At 36.8% G+C, this 27,064-nt stretch overlaps 2 protein-coding genes across 5 annotated transcripts in view; both read left to right on the forward strand.

Annotated features, from left to right (window-relative positions):
- The window catches only part of LOC114457488 (intersectin-2-like), a 39,945-nt gene extending 32,445 nt beyond the window's left edge, over positions 1 to 7,500 (forward strand). For all 3 annotated transcript variants that reach the window (XM_028439344.1, XM_028439345.1, XM_028439346.1), the window contains 11 exons: positions 1,892 to 2,013; positions 2,092 to 2,198; positions 3,824 to 4,007; positions 4,144 to 4,242; positions 4,720 to 4,887; positions 5,007 to 5,210; positions 5,316 to 5,437; positions 5,514 to 5,596; positions 6,442 to 6,525; positions 6,603 to 6,776; positions 6,865 to 7,500. In XM_028439344.1, the coding sequence (XP_028295145.1) occupies positions 1,892 to 2,013; positions 2,092 to 2,198; positions 3,824 to 4,007; positions 4,144 to 4,242; positions 4,720 to 4,887; positions 5,007 to 5,210; positions 5,316 to 5,437; positions 5,514 to 5,596; positions 6,442 to 6,525; positions 6,603 to 6,776; positions 6,865 to 7,016 (1,499 nt within the window). In that variant the 3' untranslated portion in view covers positions 7,017 to 7,500. The remainder of the gene's footprint in view (positions 1 to 1,891; positions 2,014 to 2,091; positions 2,199 to 3,823; positions 4,008 to 4,143; positions 4,243 to 4,719; positions 4,888 to 5,006; positions 5,211 to 5,315; positions 5,438 to 5,513; positions 5,597 to 6,441; positions 6,526 to 6,602; positions 6,777 to 6,864) is intronic.
- Positions 7,501 to 10,280: 2,780 nt separating this feature from the next.
- On the forward strand, positions 10,281 to 27,062 carry si:dkey-119f1.1 (Structural maintenance of chromosomes protein 6-like). 2 transcript variants are annotated; one of them, XM_028440070.1, is made up of 27 exons: positions 10,281 to 10,360; positions 10,646 to 10,770; positions 12,443 to 12,578; positions 13,058 to 13,163; positions 14,292 to 14,428; positions 14,536 to 14,597; positions 14,728 to 14,808; positions 14,970 to 15,071; positions 15,214 to 15,333; positions 15,439 to 15,537; positions 15,652 to 15,798; positions 16,800 to 16,888; positions 17,004 to 17,168; positions 18,284 to 18,462; positions 18,568 to 18,769; positions 19,662 to 19,776; positions 20,061 to 20,221; positions 21,190 to 21,325; positions 21,425 to 21,505; positions 21,597 to 21,767; positions 22,515 to 22,652; positions 22,811 to 22,956; positions 23,562 to 23,687; positions 23,886 to 23,991; positions 25,616 to 25,768; positions 25,854 to 25,951; positions 26,137 to 27,062. In XM_028440070.1, exons 2-27 carry the CDS (start codon positions 10,654 to 10,656, stop codon positions 26,219 to 26,221), a joined length of 3,258 nt encoding a protein of 1,085 aa, XP_028295871.1. In that variant the 5' UTR covers positions 10,281 to 10,360; positions 10,646 to 10,653; the 3' UTR covers positions 26,222 to 27,062. The 2 variants fall into 2 exon arrangements, with proteins under 2 accessions (XP_028295871.1, XP_028295872.1); XM_028440071.1 differs by having other exon boundaries at positions 26,140 to 27,062.
- Positions 27,063 to 27,064: the final 2 nt, after the last annotated feature.

The following is a 27,064-nucleotide window of genomic DNA, read 5'->3' on the forward strand; positions in this document are numbered from 1 at the left end:
TTGCTACGGCATTGCTTGTACTAAACTAAATGATTGTAACTAAAATATTAAATTCCTGCACATTTCTCCTTTTATTAATGCCTCCAAATGTTGTTATTTGTTTTTTTTACCACATCTGCATTTGTTGTTATAGGTTGACACTACTTGTAGTACAATCTTCTTTTCGGCAACTATGGTTGATTTTTCTTGCAAGAAATAAACTATTAATTTTATTATATTAAATAATTTTGACCATCACCAGCCCTAAACACTATAAGGTGGAAAGATAAGAGAGGGCAGTGTTATAGCTAAGTGAGGGGAAATACAAGCGGTAATGGACAGGAAAAAGAAGTAGGAGAGAGGCCTTTAAGGTTGAGCTGTTGGTGTGTTGCTAATATTTTGCAGTGGAAGTTAAATTTGCTGTGCTGTGTAGTTATATATGTAGAGAGAATATTAGAGAATAAACATCCCAATGCTTGGAACTACATTATACAGATGAGAGTGAACAGAGGGAGTAGATGTGTGCCTCCAAGTGTGACAGAGCTATTTGCCGGCAGCAAACGTTAGGTTGTAAGTTAACGTAAGCTGCCCATAGTCCCAGGCATGCCTGTGCAACCAAAACTGATGTGTGTCTATGAGCAGCTACTGGAGGCCGTTCAGCTTCACAGGACCCACGATACCAGCCAGGCAGACGGCTCCCAAGGAGGCCTTAACCACGGGCCGCCCACCAACACCCCCCAAACCGCCGTACCCCCTCACCATTAGCCCCAAGTCGAGGCACTCGAGGGGGGACCAGTGCCGCACTGGCTGGACCAGGGCCCCAGGCCAAGGAGGGCTAAGCATGATGTAGCCCTGACGGCATTACGCCCAGGAACGGCAATATCACCCCAGAGCTCCTAAAATACTGAAGAGGATACCGCAAGCCACCTCACCAAGCCCCAGGCATACCAGTCAATCCCCCCAGAGGAGCCGACCCCCCACCACTAACTTCCAGCCCCATTCGAGGCCACCCTGATCTAATAATGAACACAATTCTGAATAAAGATTCAGTATAGTGTAGCATCTATTAAGGATTATTAGCCTCATAATTATGAATCCCCTTTGGTGTCTATGGTGGAGCTGATTACATTGAAGAGTAATCTGTTATTGACGATAATAGATACTCCTCACTGCCCAGGGATTTTTCGTCAAATTGAAGTAAATGTGTTTCTTGTAAGGAGACGATGTCTGCATTTAATCTTGTTACATAATTAAAATTCTTATCTCTGAAACATATCTTGTACTAAGCTGTGAACGCATCAGCCAACAACAAAAATCAAAATATGATCCTACCCCACTTTGGTTTTGGTAAATTTGGTCAGTGCAACGTGAATTCTTACACTTTTCCTCAAAGACATTTCTCTTCACACGGTAGAGGATTGGTCACTTCTTTTGGGTCAAACTCAGATTACCAAACGCAACTCAGTTCATCACACTTACAACTTACAAGGAACACACTGATGACATTTACATACAGCTTTAGCCAAGTATGAATCAGCTCAGTTTTTTTTTTTTAACAGCTGTTTTACTCAAGCTTACATTTTCATTTGTTTCTTTATAGCTATGCAATCATTCGTAGTGAGCACAGTGAGAAAATGGGGCTTTATTTTTTTAATTTGGTCCCTGTTTTAGAGGGAGGATTTGTAGCACTGTTACCAATTTAACTGCTTGTTCTGTTCACATTTTGCAACAACATGGCACTATAACTATAAACTCAATAAACATAGAAATGATGATAAAGTGATGATGTTTTAGTGTTTGCAGTTTTTAGCCCTTTGTTACAATTTTAGCATTTCAAAACAAAGTGTTTTTGGTCTTTTTGCCTTGCACATGCATGCTTGTGTGTTGGCTTGGGTGTGGCTGTGCACTGCAGGGTGTGCTGACCTGATGGCGCTGGACACAATGAGTCCTCAGGAGAGGAAAAGACAAGGTTACATCCATGAACTCATTCAGACAGAGGAGACCTATGTGGAGGATCTGGAACTAGTGCTTGAGGTACAGAAGAAAAACCCAAGCATTCGCTGCAGACATCAAAAATCCAAAGTCCTGTTTGTTTATGTTTGTTTATTTTAGGTGTTCTACAGGCCAATGTCTGAGTCAGGCCGTCTAACAGATACAGAGATGGCAGTGATTTTTGTCAACTGGAGGGAGCTGATCCTGTGTAACACTAAACTGCTCAAGTAAGTCAAACAGGAAATACCTTTAAATTCATATCCATAAGAAGCGGTAATGCAGATTACCCCTCATTACAAATATCAAAGTTGTGTTTCCATCTAATACTTAGTATTCTGCTGCATACTGAATAAATATTAAAGTTCCAGAATTATGCTATTTTTCAACCCCAACAACAGAGTATTTGAGGTTTATTTTCCTAAACTCGCTTGTTTTCTGGAGTTTTAGCCCTCTGAAAAGTGACTTTCTGAGCAGTTCTTCTCATGCATATTAATGAGTAGGCGTGTCTGTAGACGCTGACTCCACACAACAGCTGATCACTAGCAATTTTGTTTTGCTATCCACACACTCTTGTTATTGTTTTGAGCCAAAAAACTGGACATTACAGAAAAACGCATGGCTTTTTAAGCGGCTATTGTGATTTTGAGTCAGACAAACACTGTTTCAGGGTGTGTGTGCGGCAGCAGCAGCAGCGGAGTCAATTAGCTGAGTCAGCTGCTTGAAACACTCACAGGAGCTTTCTTCTCCTCCTCTCCACTACTTATTACAGGAATAGTCCATTCAAGGTGATAGTCCACTGTTTTGTCCAACCGCTGCATCGCATTGGGTCACAAACACGTCAGAGCATTTCAAAGGCGAAACAAGTACTAAAAATGGAACTGCTCCAGGTGCTACGACGTTGCTGCCCACTGCTCCTCAGGGAGGGGTTAAATGCAGAGAACACATTTTGTGTATGTAGCATGACAATAAAGTGTAATATATATTCTATGTTAAACTGCAGTATTTGTTTTTGCTGTGAGGTAGTTTGAGAGGGAGGAGCTAAGATTATCAGGAGGAAGAGTTCCCACTATGTGACGTCAAGTGGCAAGAAAAATCCAACTCGCCCATTTGGAGCTCACTTTTGACAAAATGTAGAATAACAAGGGAGGGAGGAAAGAGAACTTTTTCCAACTTTGGACATCTGAATGAGGCTAAAGGGATGTATATCACTTTAGCACAACCATTATAAAGTGATTTTTTCATAATACTGCCCCTTTAGGGTATTTATTTGCAGCTTTTCCACCCTCTGTCGTCCATTTAGACATTAGGTTGGTATATTAAGCAAAATTAAACATATTCTTGTAAGGTTTTTCCCTACCTTCTTCCTGGTTCTTTTAATTGAACAGCTCCGAAGAAAGATGACAAGAGTAGTACTATTTCAATGTAGTTTATTCTAGTTAGAGTCACATTTAAAATACACACACAGGTGGCTAGAAGAAGAAGCCTATATTTATCTATTGTGTGTCTCTCTGGTCTCTGTCTGTCTGTGTCTCTGACTATCTGTTCAAAAGTTTAAAAAAAAGCAAGCACAGTTATCTTCTGGGCTGGGCCGCCTCCTTGCACCGTACAGAGGAGAGGCTGGTACAAACATGACTTAGCTATATATCACAGGGCAGACCAACTCTGCTCCCTGACCTTGAGGTCATGTGACAACAGTCCACAACTTGTGTTGTGAGTGTTCAAACCGAAGCAACACAGTGTCAGGGCCTGAAAAAGACAAACATTGGAAAGTACAGAAATAAAATAAATATGTTAATAAATATCTTTCATTCCCTAAGCTGGAAATGTGTGTGTGTATGTTTGTGTGTCTCAGGGCACTGCGTGTAAGAAAAAAGACCGGAGGTGAGAACATGCCTGTTCAGCTGATCGGAGACCTGTTGGCTTCAGAGCTAGCACACATGCAGCCGTACATCCGCTTCTGCTCCTGTCAGCTGAACGCTGCTGCCTTGCTGCAGAACAAAACTTACAACACGCCAGATTTTAAAGACTTTTTGAAGGTACTATTTTTTAAAAGATGGATACTGTTGAATCGTTTAAGGATATACATTTATTGGTACTTACTGGGGAAATTTTATCATGGACATTCAATTCCGTCAGATGTAACGTGTATGTGTTTTTCATTTTGTTGAACAGAAGATAGCCACTAACTATCGCTGTAAAGGAATGCCATTGTCCAGCTTTCTTCTCAAGCCCATGCAGAGGATCACACGCTACCCTCTGCTTATAAAGAATGTATGATTACCATGTCTTCCTCAATCTATTTACAACATTTCTCAATGTCTACACGACATGTATCAATCTCATGGCCCGGGGGCCAAATCCGGCCAAAAACTCAACATTCTTACAAAATTCTTCAACTTTCCTCAAACTATGACATAATTTTTCCCTTAATTCAATAGAAATTTACCACAAAATCGAGGAAATTTAAAGTTAAGACCTTGTTGGAACTGATATCTATTCCTTATTGCTTGGATATTGTCAGTTTCTTACATATTTTATATTTTATTTATATGTATAAGTACAAACTAGGGCACATTTTTGTTGAAATTACTTGTATAAAATTTTCTGTGACCCACTTGAAATCAAACTGCTCCGTATTTAGCCCCTGAACTAAAATGAGTTTGACACCGCTGGTCTACATCTTTAACGGATGCAACACTGTGTGTCTCTGTATCTTTAGTGAACACTAATGTTCTTCCTGTACGTTAGATCTTAGAGAATACGCCTGACGGCCACGCTGACCGCTTTTCTCTACAAGAGGCTTTGGATCGAGCTGAAGAGCTGTGCTCTCAGGTCAACGAGGGGGTCAGAGAGAAGGAGAACTCAGACCGGCTAGAGTGGATCCAGAGCCATGTCCAGTGTGAGGGGCCAATAGAGGTAAACCTGCTCACACAAGACTTTTAGATTTGAGATTAATCTATGAAGCCTATTTCTTCCCACTGTCCTTCATGGTTCAGGAATGAAACAGACTCTGTTTTCCTACTGATTTCTTTTAGCACTTGGTTTTCAACTCATTGACTAATTGCCTCGGGCCTCGTAAGCTACTCCACAGTGGGCGACTGAGTAAAACCAAAAGCAGCAGAGAGCTGTGGGGTTTCCTCTTCAATGATTTTCTCCTGCTGACACACAGCACCAAACCCTTCTCCTCAGAAAAGTTATTTAGCTTCCAAACCAGTGGACAACTCAAGATGTACAAAGCGGTAAGACACAACTCAAAACTTAAAGGCTTTGTTCATTTCTTTTCCTCAGTCCTTCTGTCCACAACAACTTTTCTTTTTCTATCTTGGATTATCTGGTCACCTCAGCCGCTCTTTCTGAATGAAGTTTTGGTAAAAATGCCGCCTGACCCATCCAGCGATGAGCCGCTTTTCCATGTTTCACATATCGACCGAGTCTACACGCTTAAAACTGAGACGCTAAACGAAAGGTATGCAAGCAGAAATGCTGTGCTACATCGGAACAACAACAATTAGCTTACAGTCTGCTTTACAATGTTTTACCAGGACAGCGTGGGTCCAAAAAATTAAAGCAGCATCTGAGCATTTCATTGAGACGGAGAAGAAGAAGCGAGAGAAAGCTTACCAAGGTAAACACAATCTCCCCTTTGATATTGTAGCTGTGATCTATAAGCTTTAAAACACTAATGATCATTTTAATTAGTTTGTGACTGGAATAGCTCTTTAAAAAGCAAACAACACTTTTCTTTGGACTTTGTTAGAGAAATATGGCCAAGAGTGTTTTTTGTTTGTCTCTCCACAGGAAAGTTCTACAATGCATTGTGTTTTATCATTGTTTGATATTATTTGAGCCTAAATTTGATGTTTTACTGTTAAAAGTATTTATTTAGCTCCTCAAGTTATTTAATTACCGTATTTTTGGGACTAGAAGTCCCACTTTCTTTCATAGTTTGGCTGGTCCTGCAACTTATATATTGATATACATAATTAAACAAGTTTTAAAATGTTCATTCATACTGACTGACATGAAGCAAGGTGTACACGTTGCTACAGCCACGTAAGGATGCTCTAGGCAGTATATACTGCCACCCTACCACAGAAAAAAATAACTGAAACATTAACATTAAAGACAACCAAAAGAAGACTGAACACAAACAAATTGGCCCCAAAAAGAAAATTCTATTCTGCAGGATTCAAACTGCAGGTAGTAAAATAGGGACTGGCTAAAAGCAGTGCTTTTCTAGATTAAATGTATATTCTTGGTCTTGGATTTTGTGAAATATTTTTTTTAATAAATACAATTTATAGTCCAGTGTGACTTTTATGTGTTTTTTTTTTCCTCTTCAATAAGCATTTTTTGACTGACGCGACTTGTACTCTGGTGCAACTTATAGTCTGAAAAGTACGGTAACTTATTTATGTATGTTTTCAAAAATATACATTTTATAATATTCAGTTTTTTCCTCTTTTTCAGCTCGATCGCTAAAGACCAGTGGAATTGGAAGACTATTGGTTACTGTCATTGAAGCCCAAGAGCTCAAGGCCTGTAAGCCCAATGGTGAGGTCAACATTCTTTTTAAGACATTTATTTAAAATTAGTCATTTAATAAATGAGTTATTATCATATCTTTTTAGGCAAGAGTAACCCGTACTGTGAGCTGACAATGGGCGCTCAGTGCTACACCTCACGGCCAATTAGCGACACTCTCAGCCCGAAGTGGAACTTTAACTGCCAGTTTTTTGTTAATGACCTCTACCAGGATGTCCTTTGTATCACCGTGTTTGAGAAAGACCAGTTCTCACCTGACGGTCAGTGGATTAGAGTCACTTGCCCCCAACTTTAAAGTTAGTTTACTAATTAGTGAAATACTAAACGAATGCTTTTTTATGGGTTTAGATTTTCTGGGTCGTACTGAAGTTCCCGTGGCTACAATAAAGAAGGAATTGGAGACAAAAAGAGCTGCAAACCGTCGCCTGCTTCTGCACGAGGTCCCCACTGGAGAAGTTTGGGTCAAACTAGACCTGCAGCTTTATGAACCAATTAAATAAGAAGAATGCAGTTCACCCCAGCTACTCATGTTGAATACACATTCAATACACCACTGTTCACCACTGCGCAATATGCCACAAAATCGAATGGATTGTTTGTTTTGTGAGATAAATCTTTTATTTGTTTATTTTTCAGTGTTAGTCTCTTGTAGGGTCTGTGCACACTGTGCACTGTTCACATAACCACAAGAAGGTCATGATGCCGTTGGCTGGACTGGATTATGGTGATAAATTTGCCAAAACACATTTGCATCAGACTTCCCATTGTACAGGCCACACCCAGCTCAAGAAGATCAATGTTAAGATCCCAAACACGGGACACACCTGCGTGTGAGCAGCAGGCCTGCTAAAACTTTCCTCGTGACCAATTAGAATAAACACAAGTGAGAAATAATATTACTCTCATCATCTGTCAATTAAAAGAACCAGAAGAAGGTATAGAAATCCTTACAGTTTGATCTATTTACCTTTTAAATACACTACATGTGCCTTAAAATAATGAAAATGATTTGTTTTATATTTTAAAATGTGTGTTTTAAAGAGTTTGTTGTTATATAGACAATAGAAAGTCATACACTGTCGTTATGTTTTTATAAAATGTGCTTCTTACTATTGTACAGTCAGATGTCTGTTGTGTCATTGAAGCTCAAATCAATAAAAGTGTCACAAAGAAAGTATTAATACGAGCATCGCTTACCTCCTTTGCGCTTTTATCTTTGTTTATTTTATTCTTGGGTTTTCCTTTAAATTTTAAAACTCTTTATTGTCATTATGCGGACATAATGAAATTATTAGTATGAATGTAGTGTGTGAGTGAGTGTTGGTGGTGGTCGGGGGGGCCGATGGCACGCCATGGCAGCCTTGCTTCCGTCAGTCTGCCCCAGGGCAGCTGTGGCTACAATAGAAGCTTACCACCACTAAGTGTGGAGTGAAAGAATAATCCCTTAATTCTGTAAAGCGACTTTGAGTGTCTATGAGAAAGCGCTATATAAAATTGATGCATTATTATTATTATTACGTAAAGGCTCACGGCATGAAGACACGGAATAAAATAGAAGAAACATATAAATAATAAACCTTTGGAAAATATAAAGACTTAAAATTGGAATAGAAAGTGTGCTAAAATGTGGTCTTGGCCACCATTGGTGGCTCCCTAAACACCTTATACTGATGCAGAAAAATCCAAAACGTGAATGTTTTCATTGCAGCAGCAAAACATGACATGACAATAAATAAGAAAAGAGGTAAAAGGAAAAGAAAATGATAAAAGAACACATCACAACAATTTAAACAATTGATCAGCTACAATGTCTATTCCCAAAATGTTTATGGATTTTAACTATGTTTTTACTTCTTCTTTTTAAACTATGTTTCTTCAAAATGTTTTAATAAACTCCTTATGTATGGTGACCTTAAGTGCCAGAAAGGCGTCTTCAAATGAATTATTATTATTATTATTATTGTGTGTGCGTTTCTAAAAAAATAAAAAATCACCAAGAAAAGTCATAATTAGTTAGAAAGTCATAATTATGAGAAAGAAAGTCATAATTGTGAGTTAGTAAAGTCATAATTATGAGAAACAAAGTCATAATTATAATTATTATGACATTTTTGGTACATCCATCTGTACCCATGGCACTGACCAGAAATCTCCATGTGTTGGTCAATAAACCGAGCTACTTCAGCCACATCAGTTTTATCCTTTCGACGCCAGAGCTTTTTTGCTTAGTATCTTTTCAAGTGTGCGTTTACTCAGCATTTTTCTATGTGAATTTGCAAGCAAACAAATTATTTCATCAATTGTTAAGCCCCGTCTAAAGTAGTCTTCGATAGTCTTATCAGCCATCTCTCAGTGTCAGCTCACCACATGAACTAGCTGCTGTAAATGTGTTTAAGTATCTCATAATTATGACTTTTTTTCCTCATTATTATGACTTTCTATCTCATAATTATGACTTTACTAACTCATAATTATGACTTTCTATCTCATAATTATGACTTTGTTTCACATAATTATGACTTTCCTTGGTGATTTTTTTTTTTGTTTTGGCTTCCATACCATAGTTTCCGCTTGTGCAACACTAATAACTTTGTCCTCAGTCAGCATTGACCAAATATACTCGGCATTACGGTAAAATTGTGACGTCACGAAAGCAAACCATATCTCTCTCTCACACTGACTTCAGGTGTTACTTTTTTAACTGATGCTAGTTGTACATTTGCTTAACAAAAAAACGTATTATTTCTAAAATATATTTGAATCTCGAGAACATTAATGTATAAAACAAACACAGCTGTGTTTACAGGCTATTCTCGTTTTTCCACGCGTGATTTTAGAGGAAGGCGAGATAACCCTCGCGAGAACGGCTCCACTTCGGCAGCCATGTTACCAGGGGCTAACTGCACGCAACAGACTATCAAATCTATCATATTAAAGAACGATTTTGTAAAAGAAATTGCAACATTTAGCAACAAATAATTTAAAAAATACAATATAATGTAAAATAATACTAGATCCCTTGTTTTTTTATTTTCTAAATATTTCCTAAACTAATCTAAACTCAGGACAATATCAAACATTTTTGTACAATCCAGTAATATCCAATGCTTGTAAATTATTCAAGATTTGTAAATAATTAGTAAACAAAAACTTTAATAATATTTTAAAATATATGAAAAAAAATGCTCGAGTTATATTTTTAGTTTTGGGCGGCAAAATTATTATTATTTATTTAATTGTTAGGTGAGTAGAAGCTGATGTAAATAATCAGGACAATATCAGATCTATTAATAATTAGATAGATAAATATCTTTATTTCAGACTCAGGGTCCATAAAAACACAACAACATACAAACAAATACAAAAACAAATATCAAAAGGTTTAACAGTCATTAAAGAACAATTTTGTAAAATGGAGCAATATTCAAGACTTGTGGTGTGTTTGTTAATAAAACAATGATGAAATAATACAATTTAAAATTAATAAGATATGATGTAAGCAATACTGGACACTTGTATTTTATTTTGTAAAAAAAAAAAAAAAAAAAAAAGGATAACAATAATTAACATTTTTATTTATTCATTTATTTATTTTTAACAAAAGTGTTTTTCAATATAATTATTTACATGGACCGAAGTAAACTACTGTGCCCAATCAGCCCTTGGTAAAATGGCGTCTATCGTCAGACGATAGAAGCCTGAACGCCAAATGTGTCCTATCTGCTAATATATGTCTATGGTAGTCACGTGAGTGGAGTGGTCGGGCGGTGATTGGTGGACAGCTTTCGCGGTCGTCAGTGATGGTGGTTCTTTGGATCTGGTGTACATATTCCTTACCGCGGACGTAAGTAGCTGAATTGAAGTTTATCGACCTGTCTTTTATATTATTATGTTTTTAGTTACTCATAAAATACGTGCAATGTCTTTAGCCGTCTTCGTTTGCAGTAAAACCCAACCAATTTGGCTAATTTTATATCGTAACCAACGTATGAAGTTGATGTTATGTTACTTACATCTCATGCTTAGCTATTTTAGCAACATGTGTCTACTGTCGCCTGTGAGAGATATTCGGTTTATTGCCAAATGTTTTACTTTCGGTTTCCTCTTTCTCTCCTAATGTATTCTCCAGTGTCCAGGATGTCGAAGAGAAGAAGCAACAGCACTGCAGGTCAAAATGTTAGCAAACGCAGCAGAATTGAGGATGAGGGTGAAGATATCGACAGTTTACAGGAAGATCCATTTTTATGTCAGCAGGTGTGTATTCTCCTACTGAAAGACAAGAAAAAAAAACCCCAAAAAAACATTGCGTCAGAAAAAAAAAAACATTCATTTTTGAAAAGCATAATATTTATGAACAAATTTCTCTCATTTTTTTACGTCACTAGTGAAAAACTAATAAACAATTAATGATTATAAGAAACAGAGGCAAGCTACAATGGCCTCATGTAAAAGGATTTTTAATATTTGCAAGTGGTGAAATAATCCAAAGTTGTGGTTCAAAATCAAAAATGAAAAGTCACTCAAGAAAGAGTCATTCTTATACTATAAATTAAAACAGACATCAGATTGTTTCTTACTTCTCCACATGCCGTTATAGGCCAATGAAAATAATAATAATAAAAAAAAAAAAAGAACATTTTTTTAGGATTTCAAGACAGGGTCATCCCAGAACCAATGACTGATCATTAGTGATGTGAACAGTATATGTACATTAGGGGTGGGAACCTCTGGGTACCTCACGATATGATACGCGATACAGAGGTCACGATAACATTTATCTCACGATCCTGCGATTATCAATATATTGATCAGAAATCAATCTACGATGATCTATGACATTAGAAGAAAAAAAAATGAAGTGAAAAAATACCATTTTTATTTTATATCTCTGAAAGACAATAAATTGAAAAAGTGTCCTATGAACAGTGACACTATTTTAGTGCAACATTTCTGCAAATATCTTCAATAGTGCTTTTTGTAAACAAAAAATAGGGTCTTTCTTACCAGTGACAAAAAAAAAAAAAAGTGAATGTAACCATGTCGGAAATAAACTGAATAAATAAATAAAAATAAATAAATTATAGTGCAATATTCCAGTAAACAAAATATTGGTTCCTTCAACAAACTGACAAAATTTCTGTGAAGACCTACGCAGAAGAAGAAAAATCGATACTTAGCGCACGCATATGGATAATCGATCGTGCGGAAAAATATCGTGATATCTCGCCATCTCCTAATGTACATAGCTCAAAGCTGATAAAATTACAGGGAGCTGAGGCATATGTAAAGTTGTTTACTGACGGCCCAAACATGTTCTATCCCCAAACCCTGACAAGCTTTTTTCCAATTTTGAGGAGCTGGCATGTCCACCAGATAATACTGTATGTATAGCAGATAATTTTGTATATTCTAAGTGAGTAGATTGAGTTGTATTACTATACCAAATTTCAGTTTCCTATGTGATGTAGTGCCTGAGTTACTGGAAGCTGAAAATGGAAGAAAATGAAGAATACACAAAAATTGACACATGCCCCCCCTCCCCGCCAAATTGTCCATATTTCAAAAAGTATTAGTACAATCAAACTAAAAATCTACAGTGTGGTTATTGAATAATCACGGAACAACTGGTAAATAAAAAAAAAAAATCTGAATTGTTTGAGTGCGTGCGATGTTCTGAAAATGTGTTGAAATGACATGGAATGACCCCATAAGCTTTTCAGCCAATGTGTTTTTATACAGAAGGTTTATTATTACCAAAACCATTAAATACATTAACAATGCTATGTAAATATTCTTTAGGAATTAAAATAATTGCAACATAATAATAACGACCTTTTATTAGATGATTTAGACATATATACTGTATATATATATATATATTTGTAAATGTTGTGTACAGGTTCTAAACACAGCTTCTGTCCTGTAGTTGCAGTGTGTTGCTGATGTAGAGAGTGATGCGGGCATCGTGGAAAGCATCTCCATGAAAAACTTCATGTGCCACTCTCATCTCGGACCATTTGCATTTGGTTCCAATGTCAACTTTTTTGTCGGCAACAATGGAAGTAAGAAACCTTTGAAACACTTGTTTTTTTTAACATTCCTAGTTTCCTACAAAGATGATCTTGTTTTTTAACATTTGTATAATGCAACAAAAAAGGGCTTATTAAGTCCTTTATTTACACTTGTTTTAATGTTACAGTGTTACCGAAGTTTCTTTTGTTAAAAAACCACAATATACTGTAAAAACAGTGTCTTTAAGAAGCTGCTGCTAAACGACGTACTTGTTAAAACACTTTCAAACATATTCCTGTCATTAGTGAAACAGGATTAGTACATTTATTTAGATTCTTTTGTTATTTTGATCTTTACTTTGATAATGTTTATCATTTTTAATGTCACAATTTTGGTATCCTATCTATGACTATCATGGCTTTTACAAAGTTTACATTAGAAACGTATGTATTTATAGCTCGTACAGTAAGATTCTGAATTAAATATTGGATCTTAGCTTGAGCTGTTGAACTGAAACACTTTTTGACAGGTGGAAAAAGCGCCGTTCTGACAGCTCTCATCGTTGCACTTGGAGGGAATGCACACGCTACAAACAGAGGATTATCACTCAAAGGATTTGTTAAAGAAGGAGAAAAGTGAGCATTTACTACAACATGGTGGATATCAGCATGGATCATACAGCCTTTTATTACTTATTTTAATACTTGCTTTTTTGTGTGTGTGGAATGTTAGAAAAGGCTTGATTAAGTGATATTACTCCGAGAACAATAGTCAGCAACAGTAAATATGAGAAAAGCTGACTCATTTATTATTAACCACTCGGTAACAGACTTTTTAACCTTAAACATCAGAATATTCTATAATTTAATATAAAAAAATAGATGAATAAATTACAAGACCCTTATTAATAACATCAATAATTCAAATAAAAACAACAAATAAAAGTGCAAAAAAACCCAACTAGTTTAACTTAAACAAAAGCACATTCTACAATCTACAATTCTACAAGTGGGGACAAGAAAGAAAAACAGAAAGGAGCAAAAAACTCTTTGTGTACAAGGAAACCCCAACAGAGAAAACAATCAAAGATGTTCAAAATAGTCCATGTGATCTATGTATAATACACTTATAATTGCAATAATATGTTTGCTCGAAAAGGAGTGGGAAGAAGAAAGACTTATTAAATCCCTCCCCCTTTTCTTAATTGTGCAATTTTATAATATCGCTTCCTAGTCATTTTGGACTTCTTGAAATATGCAAACAAATACTAAATAGAATAGGAAAATAGAATAGAATAGGTAGTCATTAGCAACATTTAAACAGGGTTACTGTGTCTCTGGTATTTGAATTTCTTTTCACAGTCTAAAAATGTGTGCAAATTTAGTTTAGTTCCATGTTGTTTTTTTTCTCCTCCCATATTAACAACAAACTAAATCATGTGTGTGAATATTATCTTTTTTTGGGGGGGGGGGACTATGATTTAATTAATTTTTGAAATTGAGAAAAATTTTGAATTATGAACTAGTTCATTTTAAAAATTTGTGAATTGAACTTTGATTAAATTTGTGTTATGCTGACCTAATCACAGGTTTATAAGATGGATATATAACTTGACTTTTGTAGTTCCTTTAAATTAATTTCTATTTATTAGCAATAAACTGGTCCTTTTACAGTAGCCAATTGTTGTTGTTTTTTTTCATTAACCTTTATACTGTAAAGGAAGAGATGACAAACCTGGCTAAATGTTTTCATCTCTGCTGTAGTTCGGCGGATGTGTCGATCACTCTGCGTAATAAGGGAAAAGACGCGTACAAGCCTGAAGTGTACAGCTCAGCTATCATCATAGATCTGAGGATAACACGTGACGGCCTTAGATCCTATAAACTCAAAAGCAAATCAGGTGATAAACAATAAAGTATTCTAAATCTGAACATTTGTCAGAGAGTTGTGCAACTTTTTGGAGAATCAAGTAAACCAAACTGTAATTTTTCTTCCTCCGTCCTATAGGCCACATAATCTCAACCAAAAAGGAAGAGCTCATTTCCATCTTGGACAACTTTAATATTCAGGTACAACAGGTTCAGGTTTTATAAAACAGAAACCACACCTTGTTATAAATTTGAAAGCAGGTGAATGCATGTGCTTTAGGTGAGATTAATCATGTTTTTATGATTATTGTCTATTTGTTTTCCTCTGAAGGTCAATAACCCTGTGTCAGTGCTCACTCAGGAGATGAGCAAACACTTCCTTCACTCAAAAGGAGAGGGAGACAAATATAAGGTTAGTTCACAGCATTGATTGCAAAACAAATAAGATTTTTCTAAAGTTCCTTTTCTGCTATATTCAGTCTGATTATCAGGATTATTAATCTCTATCCCTTTTACCTTACAAATCTAAGCTCTTTTTATTTGTTTTATGCTTTTTTTTTTTTTTTTGAGCAGTTCTTTATGAAAGCAACCCAACTGGATCAGATGAGAGAAGACTTTATCTACATCAAACAAACAAAACATGTCACAAACGACAAAATTGAACAACAAAATGAAGTAAGGAGTATTTAATTGAAATGTGTTTCCTCAATGTAACTGTGTGTTTGAGTGGAATAGAATTATTGACAATAATGTAATGCATAAAGGTGCACTTTTTATTCATGTTAATAAACAAACGTGATTATGTGACATTTTCAAGGGCCTTAAGGAGCTGAAACGGAAGTATCTGGAAAAAGAAGACAGATACAAGAGCTTGTCCTCACTGGATGAATTGCGTGATAAACTGCAGGAGTTACAGAAACAGATGGCTTGGGCTTTGGTCAGTTGACTGGATTTTCCCTGTCGGCTCAGTTTATTCATCTAAAAAAAAAAAAAAAATAGTGGTTATACCCTTAAACTTCCACTGTTGACTTTAATGTTCCAGGTGATTGAAATGGAGAAGGATTTGGAGCCTGTGAGGGAGAAGCTGCAGGCGGACCGGCAGTCCACGGTGAAGTATGACGAGAAAGTGGAGGAATGGAAGGTAGGACTTTGGAGGCTTTTCAACAGAAAACATTGGTGGTAAAAAAAAAAAAAAAAATCAAAATGCCATAAGTTTTAAACTGTTCTCCTTTTGTTTGTGTTTACACAATCACAGAATAAGATCGAGGAGTCTGAGAGGAAGTACAAGCAGATTCAGGAGAAGTTGGAGGCAATCACCAACCAGGTCCAGGACCTCCAGCCAAAATGTGCTGAGCTCAAAGCTGAGGCTCAGAAACGCAACACTGATCTGAAGACAGTTGAGGTCAGAGGTCAATGCTCACATCGCACTGTTTATGACATCACTCTGGTGGCTTGAATACATTAATATCCAAATAAAGGATAAGTCTACAGTGGGTTGATGGATTTGTTTAAGTTGAAGTCACTGGATGATGAACACGAGCGTTTCTTTGACTCATTTTTGTAACCAATAAGTGAAGCTAAGCCTGAGGCAAAGGTTGTTTCCGTGGAAATCGTGGAAGAGAGCAGCAGCGCAGCAGCACTTAGAGTAGTGAGTAGCAGCACCTGTAGCAAAGATGCTAATGCAGGAGAACCTGCCTCCAACAGACAGAACACAGGAGGAGAACTATTCAGGGGACATGAGGAGGACTCAGGGACAGAGAGAAGAGAAGGATATGACGGTCAAAGTTCTGCTATGGACATAGAGACAGGAAGTTTGGAAAGGTAGTTCAAAGCCAAGATGAGCTGCTGCTCTTGGCCTTGGCTGTGAAATATGTAAATAAGTTGTGAGGATACAAAGTTCTTAATGGCTGTTTTTAGTTTTTTGGCTGTTTTCACAAATAAGAGGTAAGCACGCATTTTATTTTCATTTTCTGCTGTGCTGCTGATTCATAAGAGGAGTTATGGCCTTATCGGTGTAAACGTTTGTAAATATTTTGTATTTGTGTGTTTTTGTGTTATGAAAGTTTAGTGTTCTTTGTGGCTAAATTAGCGGTGATTTTTCCTTGGTGGTCCTTGGTGCTGAAACAGCAGATTTGACAGCTGTCACTCAGAGCGAGAGACGGATTCGCTCCATAACGGGCGATTTTCCATTCTTCTTTAATGCTGATTCATCATTCTTTTATTAAATATTTAGATTAATTGGTTGTTTGTGTTCACGTGATATTACTGACTTATTGAGTTAGCAAAAGGTGCTTAAAAAAATTATTTCATTTTTGTCTCTCTCTTACTGCTTTAACAACACCTGATATGTATTCCGTGAACTGATGATTATTGTTATTATTATTATTATTATTATTACTGCAGGTCACTGCCCACAGGTGTGAAGCTAACCTGCGGGACCTGGGTAAAGATCGAGATCAGCTGTCGTCCAGAATCAAAGACCTAAAGCTCAGGTACATTTTTGTCTCTTGTGTGTTCGAGTCAAGCTAAACAAATGTCCTTAATTTTATGTTATATTTCTGCTTCCATAATGTTGTTGTTTTCTTTTTTCCCCTCTCTCTTTTTAAGCATCAGTCAGGCATTGGGAACAGAGAGCCAGGACAGGGCAAACCGGGTCAACCAGATTCAGACTGATCTGGAAAACCTGAGACATCAAATCTCAACTCTAGGCCAACAGATAGACCAGTATGAGCATGCCATCAGCCGTGCCAAAGAGGAGCAAGGAAAGATGCGGTAAAAAAAAACAAAGGATGAGACAAAGAAAACTGATAGTTGATGCTTTCACAGCAGCTGGAAGAGACATTCTGTCATTCTCATCTAAAAAGAACGACATGTATGACAAGGGTGGGCCGTCACTTTAGCTCAATTCATCTTTACTACAAGTTTAAAGTGACCAAATTAATCTGTGCTTAAATTTTGTTTTATTTACCTAAATATGTCACACCAAGTAGCATACAAATCCAAATGCTCCCAAACTTGTTTTTTTTTTCCCCACTTTATTTTTTTATTTTATGTAAAGATGAACATAGAACCAGAAACAACAAGCATACTGTACATAGGGGTTTACAGGTTCAGTTTTTTTTTCATTAAAGAATACAAAATAATAAAAACAAAAATGTATCCTTTAAATGCTGGTGTCTTTGTAAATCTAATCCATTTGTTCCATTTTTATATCAAAATAATATGGGTGTCTGAGCCTTTTTTTTCATGTCAGTATACCCCTCGATTTCAATTTTTTTTAAATGGTAACATGTGGGAAAGGTTGTTATGAAACATATCTTAATAATTGTTAACTACATATGTATAGAACTGTAACATAGTTCCCCAGTTTTGCATTAAATTATAATTGACAGTTTTTATAGAATTTTCATGACAATTACAAAGTTAATTATCTGAACTTAATTACAATTACGACCGCATCATATTTTTTAAAATTACAATTATAATTATGCCATAACTGTAATTAACTATCAATTATGCAATTACATTTATAATTGACCCCAACCCCGCTGCCAACTGGGCAGAGCAGCTTCCACTAACATACACTGCCTCCTACTGGTGGAATGTATGTAGCAATAGAAGTAGACTGTATATTTTGTACTTCAACAAAAAAATAAGTTTATTAGGTGTAATAATATTGCTTGATTAGCTAGCTGGTTTTTATTAAAAAAGTTATTTTTGAGTAAATAAACAGAAATAAGCTAACATGTATTTTAGTGTCAGTATTTGGCCAAAAAATACTTTTAAGACACTATGTTGCTATGTTGGATCAGCTGCAACAATACAAACAACTAATGACAACGAATTCCATATTATGCCTGAGCATTTGTTCTCTATGGTGCCCTCAGGAAAGAGCAGGCAGCCCTGCAGAGGTCTATTGAAGCCAACAAACGAAACTTGCTGATGGTGGAGAGAAGTCGCTCTAACCGACTGCAGCGCTTTGGAGAACACATGCCTGCACTTCTCAACGCCATTGAGGAAGCGCACAAAAGAGGCCAATTTAAGCAAAAACCCAGAGGTCCTCTGGGTAAGTCAGAGTTCAACTGTTTTATCGTTGTTTCAATGAAAAGTCACATATTTGAGAGCATGATTTTGACCTTTTTGTATTACTTACTTTGCCTCCTTTCTGTAGGTTACCTGATATCTTTGAAAGATACAGAGCTCGCCTTAGCTGTTGAAGTGTGTCTTAAAGGGTCGTTACAAGCATTTACGTGTGACAACCACGATGACGAGAGACTGCTGCAGAGCATCATGGCCAAGTTTTGCCCAGGGGGGCGCCGACCTGTCATCATTACAAGTCAGTTCCTTCCACAAGTCCACGACACAAGAAGAAGGTGAGGATACTACACTGTTACAGTTACAGACAACTGGAACTGTGTGTGAATAGTTGTTTGTCTACATGTGGCTGTGCAACGGACTGGCACCCTGTACCAGGTGTGTCAAGTTTTACGCCCAATAAGAGCTCTAAATAGGGACTAGCAGAGCCCTGTGACCCTGAGTGCACGAGTAAGTGGTTTGGTACACTGGTTCTCAACCTTTTCAGCCCGCAACCCCCAAAATAAAGGTGTTGTTCAAAAAGCAGGAACAAATAGAAAGCATGACAAATCGTGAATGTGGTTAAATTGGGAAAAATAAGCATGAAATATGTTGACAATAATGGGTCAACATGTGCGACACTGTTTGGGAAACGTAATGGAAAGGGTATATAAGTGCTGAAAATGTCTTGAAAGTGGAAAAAATGTGCAGAAAAGGCAATGAAATTTGATGGTAAAGTGACAGAGATGAGAGTAATGTAGCAAAATACATTAAAAGGAGCAAAAATATGGCATGAAAAAGTGTTTAAAATTAGTTAAAATATGGCAAGTTTGGTGTAGTTTCAGAAAAAAGGTAAAAAAAAAAAAAAAAAAGACAAAAATGGGCTCAAATTGTTTAAAAATTTTCCTAGTTTCTTGAAGGCATCTGGCGACCCCAAATGTGGTCTGGACCCCAAGGTTGAGAACCCCTGGTTTAGTAGATGTTTGAATAGGAAATACTACATTTGCTTATTCTTAAAAACATTGTTAGGCTCCTTTAAAACCTGTGTCTAAAAAATGACTAGTTTCCTGTGGAAATTAAAGAAGAAAGTAAAACTTTTCTTACTTTTTTTCTGCATAGATTGTTTTCATGGATTTTTGTTGATGCTTTTTACTCATCAGTGGCTCTGGGCAATCTTGTGTTTTGTTTCAGGGCTGTAAATCATCCCCAGTATCCCTCTGTTCTTCAAGCTTTAGAAATTCAGGACCCAGTCGTTACCAACTGCCTTATTGATCAAAGGGGTATTGAGAGCATCCTACTCATCAAGGTAATTATATGATTTTCTAAAGCAACTAACACAATAATTAGTATGCTGTTTTGATGCCTACCAAGTCCACATGGACTCACTGTGGCTGTTGGGAAAGTGTAAATTGATCTGTCCTTTATAAATTAATTAGTATTTACAATTGGCATGAATCAAGAGAATAACAATTCTAGCACTCAAAGTCTTCAAACTTTCTGATTATGTCGCTTAAAAATCATGTCTTTCTGTTTAAACATGTTGATTTATTTTTAACGCTCTGTCCAATTTGTTAATTATTTGTTGTCCAGAATCGCACTGAGGCTCGACGATTGATGCAAGGAGGAAATCCACCCAGGAACTGTACCCAGGCCTTCTCCAAAGAAGGAGATCAGATCTATAACAACAGAAATTACTCTGCGGAACAGGCGAGAGCCAAATATTTCTCTGGAGATGTAGAGGAAGATATCAGGTGTGTACTTACAAACGAGAATGATCGGGGCATTTTCTGAGGGAAATGTATTTATTTACCTATAATTTAAGCACAGTGACGGGTGCTGTCCTCCCTCGGTGGGAGGCCTCGGCCCCACTGAGTCGGGAGCAGCAGGGCCCGTCATGCTTCATATGGATTTATGATTCCTAGTTCCTTTATCTTCCTCTTGTATAGCTCTTGTTTTGATGCTAATGAGTGCGATGACATGACATGAGACTGAGTCGCTGACGGACGTATTCCATCAAAATGGCTGACCCGTGGCTAGGGGTCACATGACTGGGAGATCCCTATACTGTGTTCTTTATTTAGAGCCTGCAGGGCATTGATCACTATTACGAGGCAGATAATTATAATAAATAAGGGTGTAAGAAAAAATCGATTTGGCGATATATCGCAATATTTTACCGTGCAATTATTGTATCAGTCCAAAAAATTTAGAAATCAATTTATTTAAATCATGTTTAACAAAAAATCTATTCATTTGTGCTAACATATGCTTGCATGTAAACTCCCGGTCACTAAGTGTCAGTGAACACACCATCAGTCTGTTGTATGTGTTTTTGTTTTTAAAAACTTCACAGAATCAGAATCTGTTGTAGAAGCAAAAGTTTAACTTTTTTTTTTTTTTGACAAATGTAATTTGACAGTTTGATAAACATACAACTTGTTTTTGATATTGGTGCTTGAATTACAGTCAGTTATAATTTACTTATTCTTTGCCAATTTAAAAAAATTTAATAGATGGTATTTCATACCATTTTGTACTTATAACAGTGAAATTTGTAATTATTGATATTGCCATGTATATTGGATTGGGATATATTGTATTGTGATATGTAAATCGTGGATCGTATCGTCAGATTCATGGCAATGCACACCCCTAATAATTACCATGGTTGATTATTTTCGGTTAATTGTAGCCTTTTTGTTGCTCTTTTCCATGACAGGCAGTTGATGGGAGAAATTCAGAACCAGGAAGCTCAGGCCAACCGCTTCCAGCAACAGATGAGGAAGTTGGATGAAGACATCAAACAGAACGAATCGCTGCTCAGAAGAGCTCACATGGAACAAAAGACCACCAAAGTATATTTTTTCAACCTTAAATATGTTTGTTTTGTATGACTAAAGACAATATACATTAATAAATACAAAGTTTTTTTACATTTTGTGTTTTTCTTCCAGGATAAAGCTAACAAATTGCAGCTCGAGCTAACAGACCTTATGAATGTGGAGGAGCCTCAGTCAGAGGATGTTCAGCCCCTGGTTTGTACACATCACAAATGTAGCTTCTGTTACAATCAAACACTTCTCAAGATTCTCCTTGTGATGCACTCTTTTCTCTAATGTTCTGAAGGAAGAAGATTTTCAAGAAATTGTTTCTAAGATTTCTGTCAAGCGGGTGGAGCACGTTGAGGCGCGAGCAAAGATGGCCGACTTGAAGGTGTTATACGAAAAGGCCGAGCAGGAATACAAACAGCACAAAGAGCGCATCAGCACCATCGCAGAAGAGGCCGAAGCAATCAAGGTAAGAAATACAAGATTTTTTGTCATACCGACAAAATTTTTGAAGCCTTACTGAACAAGAAAACTGTTCGAAGTTTAGAAACAAGCTTTATCCTAACGCCAAAAAGTAGGGGTGTAATGATTTGTTGTTGCTGATTCGATTAATTGACGATATTGGTTCATTTAGAATGATTAGATCCGAAACAATTCAGGGACTTGAAATAGCAACTTTTTAGCCAAAATAATAATGCAACCAATGTGACTAAAATAAATACCTTGATGCTGTACAGTGTAGGTGAGGTTTCAAAGATTCCTGTTTCTTCTAAGGGAATCGTCTATAAATTAATTATGGACAAAAACAAGTAAACAACATTTAATGTCAAAGTCAAACCAACACTTCATTTTAAATTAAGAGGAGGTTCACTTTTCTGCTCTCATTTTCAATAGTCATTACGTATTATTATTAGTAGTATTAATCGTATTAGTATTGATATTAGGTTTACCTGACTCTTCTGCTTTTTTTTTTTTTATACATAAAAATAATACAATATTAACATAAAAAATACAAAACCAAGATCTATTCAGGTTAAGCAGTGGTCGAACCTTGCCGAGCACAGATCGATGTAGTTGGATCGTAGGAATATAAATCGAATCATCGATCTAATGGATGAATCTTTACACCCTTATCAAAAAGCTCTCATTAGTTGTTTTCAGAGGCCAAATCCTGTTTTCAACTAGGTGTGGTATGGTGTGTTGTTTTCTACTACAGGAAGAGCTCATCAAAGCTGACCAGGCGGTGATGAAATGCAGGCATCATAAGGAACACTATGACGAGAAACGCAGCACCCACCTTCGCAACATACAGACGCTCGAAGCCAACTTGAAGAGCAAAGAAGAGGAGCTCCAGGTAAAGTGATTAAACGCAACGTAATTAAAATGGATCGAATAATCCATTTTCTCATTTAATAAATGAAGACATGGATTTAAATTGTTGCATTTATGCACTAATTTACAACAAAAAACAATCCAAGAAAAGAAGTGTTCTTGTTTAACTTTGTGTTTCAGGCGTCTTCTGCCAAGGCTTCAGAGATCTGTGCAGAGCGTATGGACATAAGTCGAACTGCTCGGAGTCTGGACACTGAGATCAATCGGCTTAAGGTGAAGATCAGCACCCAGCAGGACCAACAAGGGGACCCTAAGGAGATTGTGAGGTATATTACTCATATTTAACTGCATACATTTATACACATTATTATAGCCATGTATATCATTCAGAACATGATTTTATATAATACAATGCCATAAACCTGCACGCCTGAAGCTGTGGATCACGTGATTTGAATAAACTAACCAAAAAAACAAAAAGTTTGTTAAAAAATTACTAATTAAATAACATAACAAACAAAAACAATAATTCAGTACAGTACAAACAATGAATGTTTAAAGCTAAAAGCAGAATTTTCAAAAGCTCAATTTAACTATAATTCTCACATTGTAACAGCCAAAAATATATTCATAGATGTTTGAAAAAAATCACAACTCCACTTAGTTTCATATTGTATAAAATACGTGAACTCTCAGCTTCAAAGAAGAATAAAAATAAACTGTGAAAGATTATTGGGGAAATAGTAGTTGAGGAAGCTAAAACCTAGTGAAAAAGAATAATGAAAATGACCCTATGTGCTATAGAGTACATCTAAGGCTAAATATCATTATAAACCTGAAACATGAAATCCACATTCCTTTCCCTGAACCCATTTAGACAAGACAAAGACATCTATTTATTCTTTTTTTCCCCATGGTGTCTCTTTGGCAGGCAGTATCATGAGGCTCTAGAAAACTACAAGAACACGGCCCAGCAAGTGAAGAACCTAAAGAGCTTCATCAACAACCTCGACAAGGTCATGGACCATCGACTTCAAGTTTACGCCGACCTCAGGAGGCAAGTGGGAAAATCTAGAACTCACTGTGATCATTGTACAGTGCCAAATTTTTGTCTGCCCTGCCAACCAAATAGTTGTGTAGAAGTTTGAAAAGAAAAGAGCATTTTATTTCTCTATAAAAACTGTGTAATCTGAGGATTTTCTTCAGGTACTTTATCAGAGTACAAACAGTTACCGTAATGCCATTTATGTTGCAGTTTCATGTCGGCCCGCTGTAAATACTACTTTGATAGTATGCTGGCTCAGAGAGGCTACAGCGGGAGTATGACCTTCGATCACAAGAAAGAAACCCTCTCTATTTCGGTAAGAATTTCTGTTTACCGGTAAGCATGTTGAGTATCTGATAGGTAAAGAACAATTAAGTTGTACAAAAAATACTCAAGTACAAGTAAAAAGTAGCTCAATTAAATATTAGTCCAAATAAAAGTTAGTTACTAGTTACTTTCACCTCCACATTTATTTTTGGTAATAAATCTTGCCACGGTTTTTGGTAATAAATCTTGCATACAGTAAACAGATGAAATATTGCACAATTTTAATGTAATTTCTTTTTTACAAAAGCATCTCTATAAAATACAAGGTTTGTCAAAATGTACAATTCTTTAAAAGAAAAAATAAGACCAACAAACTGTAACAGAGCCATGCCAGATGTGCCATGTGGGTAACAACCTAATGGGTAGAAAAGCCAACCTGAGCTGAAAAAAGTGGATAAGTGTTGATCAGAAATGGCACGACTAAGAATAGTATATAGTGATATGGATTATGGTCAATGTGCCAAGAATTGAAAATTAAAAAAAATCACAAAAAATAATAAATTACTCAGTAACGGTTCGGTGTAGAAATGTATAAAGTACTTTAAATCTTTTAAAACGCACTTAAAGCTGCAATATGTAATTTTTTGGTTTTAATCATGTTATATTGTATTGTATTGCATATTGTAATCCAAAGTGTTCTGAGTGGACAGTGATTCTCTTCTCCTTGTCTTGGCTCTGTAAATGAGCTTTAGAAATACAGGAGCGTGACGCTGGACTTCAGCCAAACAGAGATCTTTCTACCAACAGGGCGAGCCCATGAGCTGTTTTAAGCGTTACTATTGGCTGCTCCAGCTGCTTGTCAAAAGTCGATGCGCGTTCACAATCTGAGAGTAGTGAAAGTCCCATGGCATTATATCTTAGCTGAAGTTTCTAACGTAGCTTTTGGCACAGCGGTTACACGACAAAGCAAGAGGGAAAAAAAAGACAGAGATGGAGAAGCAACAGAATAAAGGCACAAACGTGTTCAGGAGGAACAGAGTCCGAGGAGGTCCCTCTGACCCAGTGTGTGCGGCGGACTGCGCCGAGTCAGAGAGAGATAGTGATAACAGATAGAATAAAAAGCTTGTAAGAGAAACATTATATAAGGTAGAGACAGAGAACAGACCCATTTCATTTGCAGTGTGGAGAGTGTTTACTCTGATCAGCTGGGCTCAGGAGGCGGAGGAGCGGCTGCTTGTGTGTGTGCTCTAAGCCTCGTACTGCTGTTATGTCTTCAAAACATCAGAATACTCTCCAATAACACAAGATAAAGTCCTTACATTTGTTACTAGTTTTTATGGAAAAAACGTTCCACAGTTTTGCACGTGCACGCAAGTGTTCCCAAGAAGACCGGTGAGTTTTTCCAGGATGGGAGGGGGGAGTGTGGAGCTCCTCATGATTCTACATATTGCAGCTTTAAGTAAAATTACTGATTTAGAAGTACCCATAAAAACAACTCAATTTCAGTAACGTGAGTACTTGTAATCCTCTATCCTCTGGTACAATATCTGTTTGGTGAAGTACTTATTTGCACTGGTAATTGTTTTTTCTGATAAACTGTGTTGCAGAATGTAAGATTTTTTTTATTGAATAATTTCCTTTGCCGTGTTGTTTCTGCCTCTCTCATCCTGTAGGTGCAACCAAAGAAAGGTAAAAAAAACGACTCAGGTGACATGCGCTCTCTGTCCGGAGGCGAGCGCTCCTTCTCCACTGTGTGTTTCGTTCTCTCTCTGTGGGCCATCACGGAGGCGCCTTTCCGCTGCCTTGACGAATTTGATGTTTACATGGTAAACAAATACTAACCAAGCTGATCATCTCCAGAATACTGAGATCTTGAGTGACAGAGGAATGAGTGTGTTTTATTTTTAATAGGACATGGTGAACAGGAGGATCTCCATGGACATGATGCTGAGAGTGGCTGCAAGTCAGCGCTTCAGACAGTTCATCTTCCTCACCCCACAGAGCATGAGGTAACCGCTTACGCAACTTCTGCATGTTTGTGTGGTGGCGGGACCACCCGGATCGGACATATTGACTCCCTGTCTGTTTATTGGCTCAGTAAATGAGCTGTCATGAAGCCAAGCCGGAGTAAAGAGTGTGCGACTTTGTCAAGTTGTAACTGTGCGTCACTTCGTTTTCTTCTCTGTCCCCTCAGCAGTCTTCCTGACAGTAAATTCATTCAGATCCATCAGCTCAAAGATCCAGATCGAGATCAAAGCGAGGCAGATGGAAACCAGTAAGACCAGCAGCCTTATCATCATCATCACACTGTGGGCAAGACTTGCCCTTTGGCCATCAGGCCTGTTTCAAGATGGTTGTTTTACTTTTTATTTTTTAATCATGTTCAGACTTTCCTCACTTTACACTTTTTGTGACTTCATCACAAGTGGTGCCAGAAGTTTGTTGTTCACGTTATATTTTATTTTCTGTCAGTTTAACCAGCATTGTGATCATTCCAACTGAATACATTGCACTTTTATTACTGGTAAAATTGCCTTTTCTAATTGAAAAATGTAAGATATTTTAAAAACAAAGTTCTCTACAAAAAGCGTTGTCTTGTAAACACCTCTGATTTAAGACTAGTAAAGTGGTCTGTTTGGTGTTCATTAAACTAAATACTTTCATGTGTTGCTATGTTGTTCCACAAGTCAGATTCTTTTTTTATTTTCACGTGACATAATTTACCTCTTGACTTTACACACAATATTAATAACTAGTACATGCCAGAAATAAGGTTCAGATCAAACAAAGGTACAATGTAAAATGAATTATTTAATTTTCCATGTCTTAACATAAAAGTTGTGAAATGGAACAAACAGGATTTATATGTTAAAAAGCAGTTAAATTATATTTGAGCGTCGTGCCAGTTTCCCTCCCAATTATCAAGGATTGTATTAAAAAAACAAGTATAATGTGCAGAACAAAGACCAACTCTGTTAAGAGAAGCCTCTTAAAGGACCTACGGTGGCTGGGAAGTGTCAGGTGAATGCATTTACAGAAAAACACGAATGCAAAAAGGTCACAACACGAATGCAAAATGGCCACAACGGAAGTGTTTCCGCAACGGAAGTGTTTGCGATGGA

The sequence above is a fragment of the Gouania willdenowi genome, chromosome 24 (assembly GCF_900634775.1).
Source record: "Gouania willdenowi chromosome 24, fGouWil2.1, whole genome shotgun sequence".
Lineage (NCBI taxonomy): Eukaryota > Metazoa > Chordata > Actinopteri > Blenniiformes > Gobiesocidae > Gouania > Gouania willdenowi.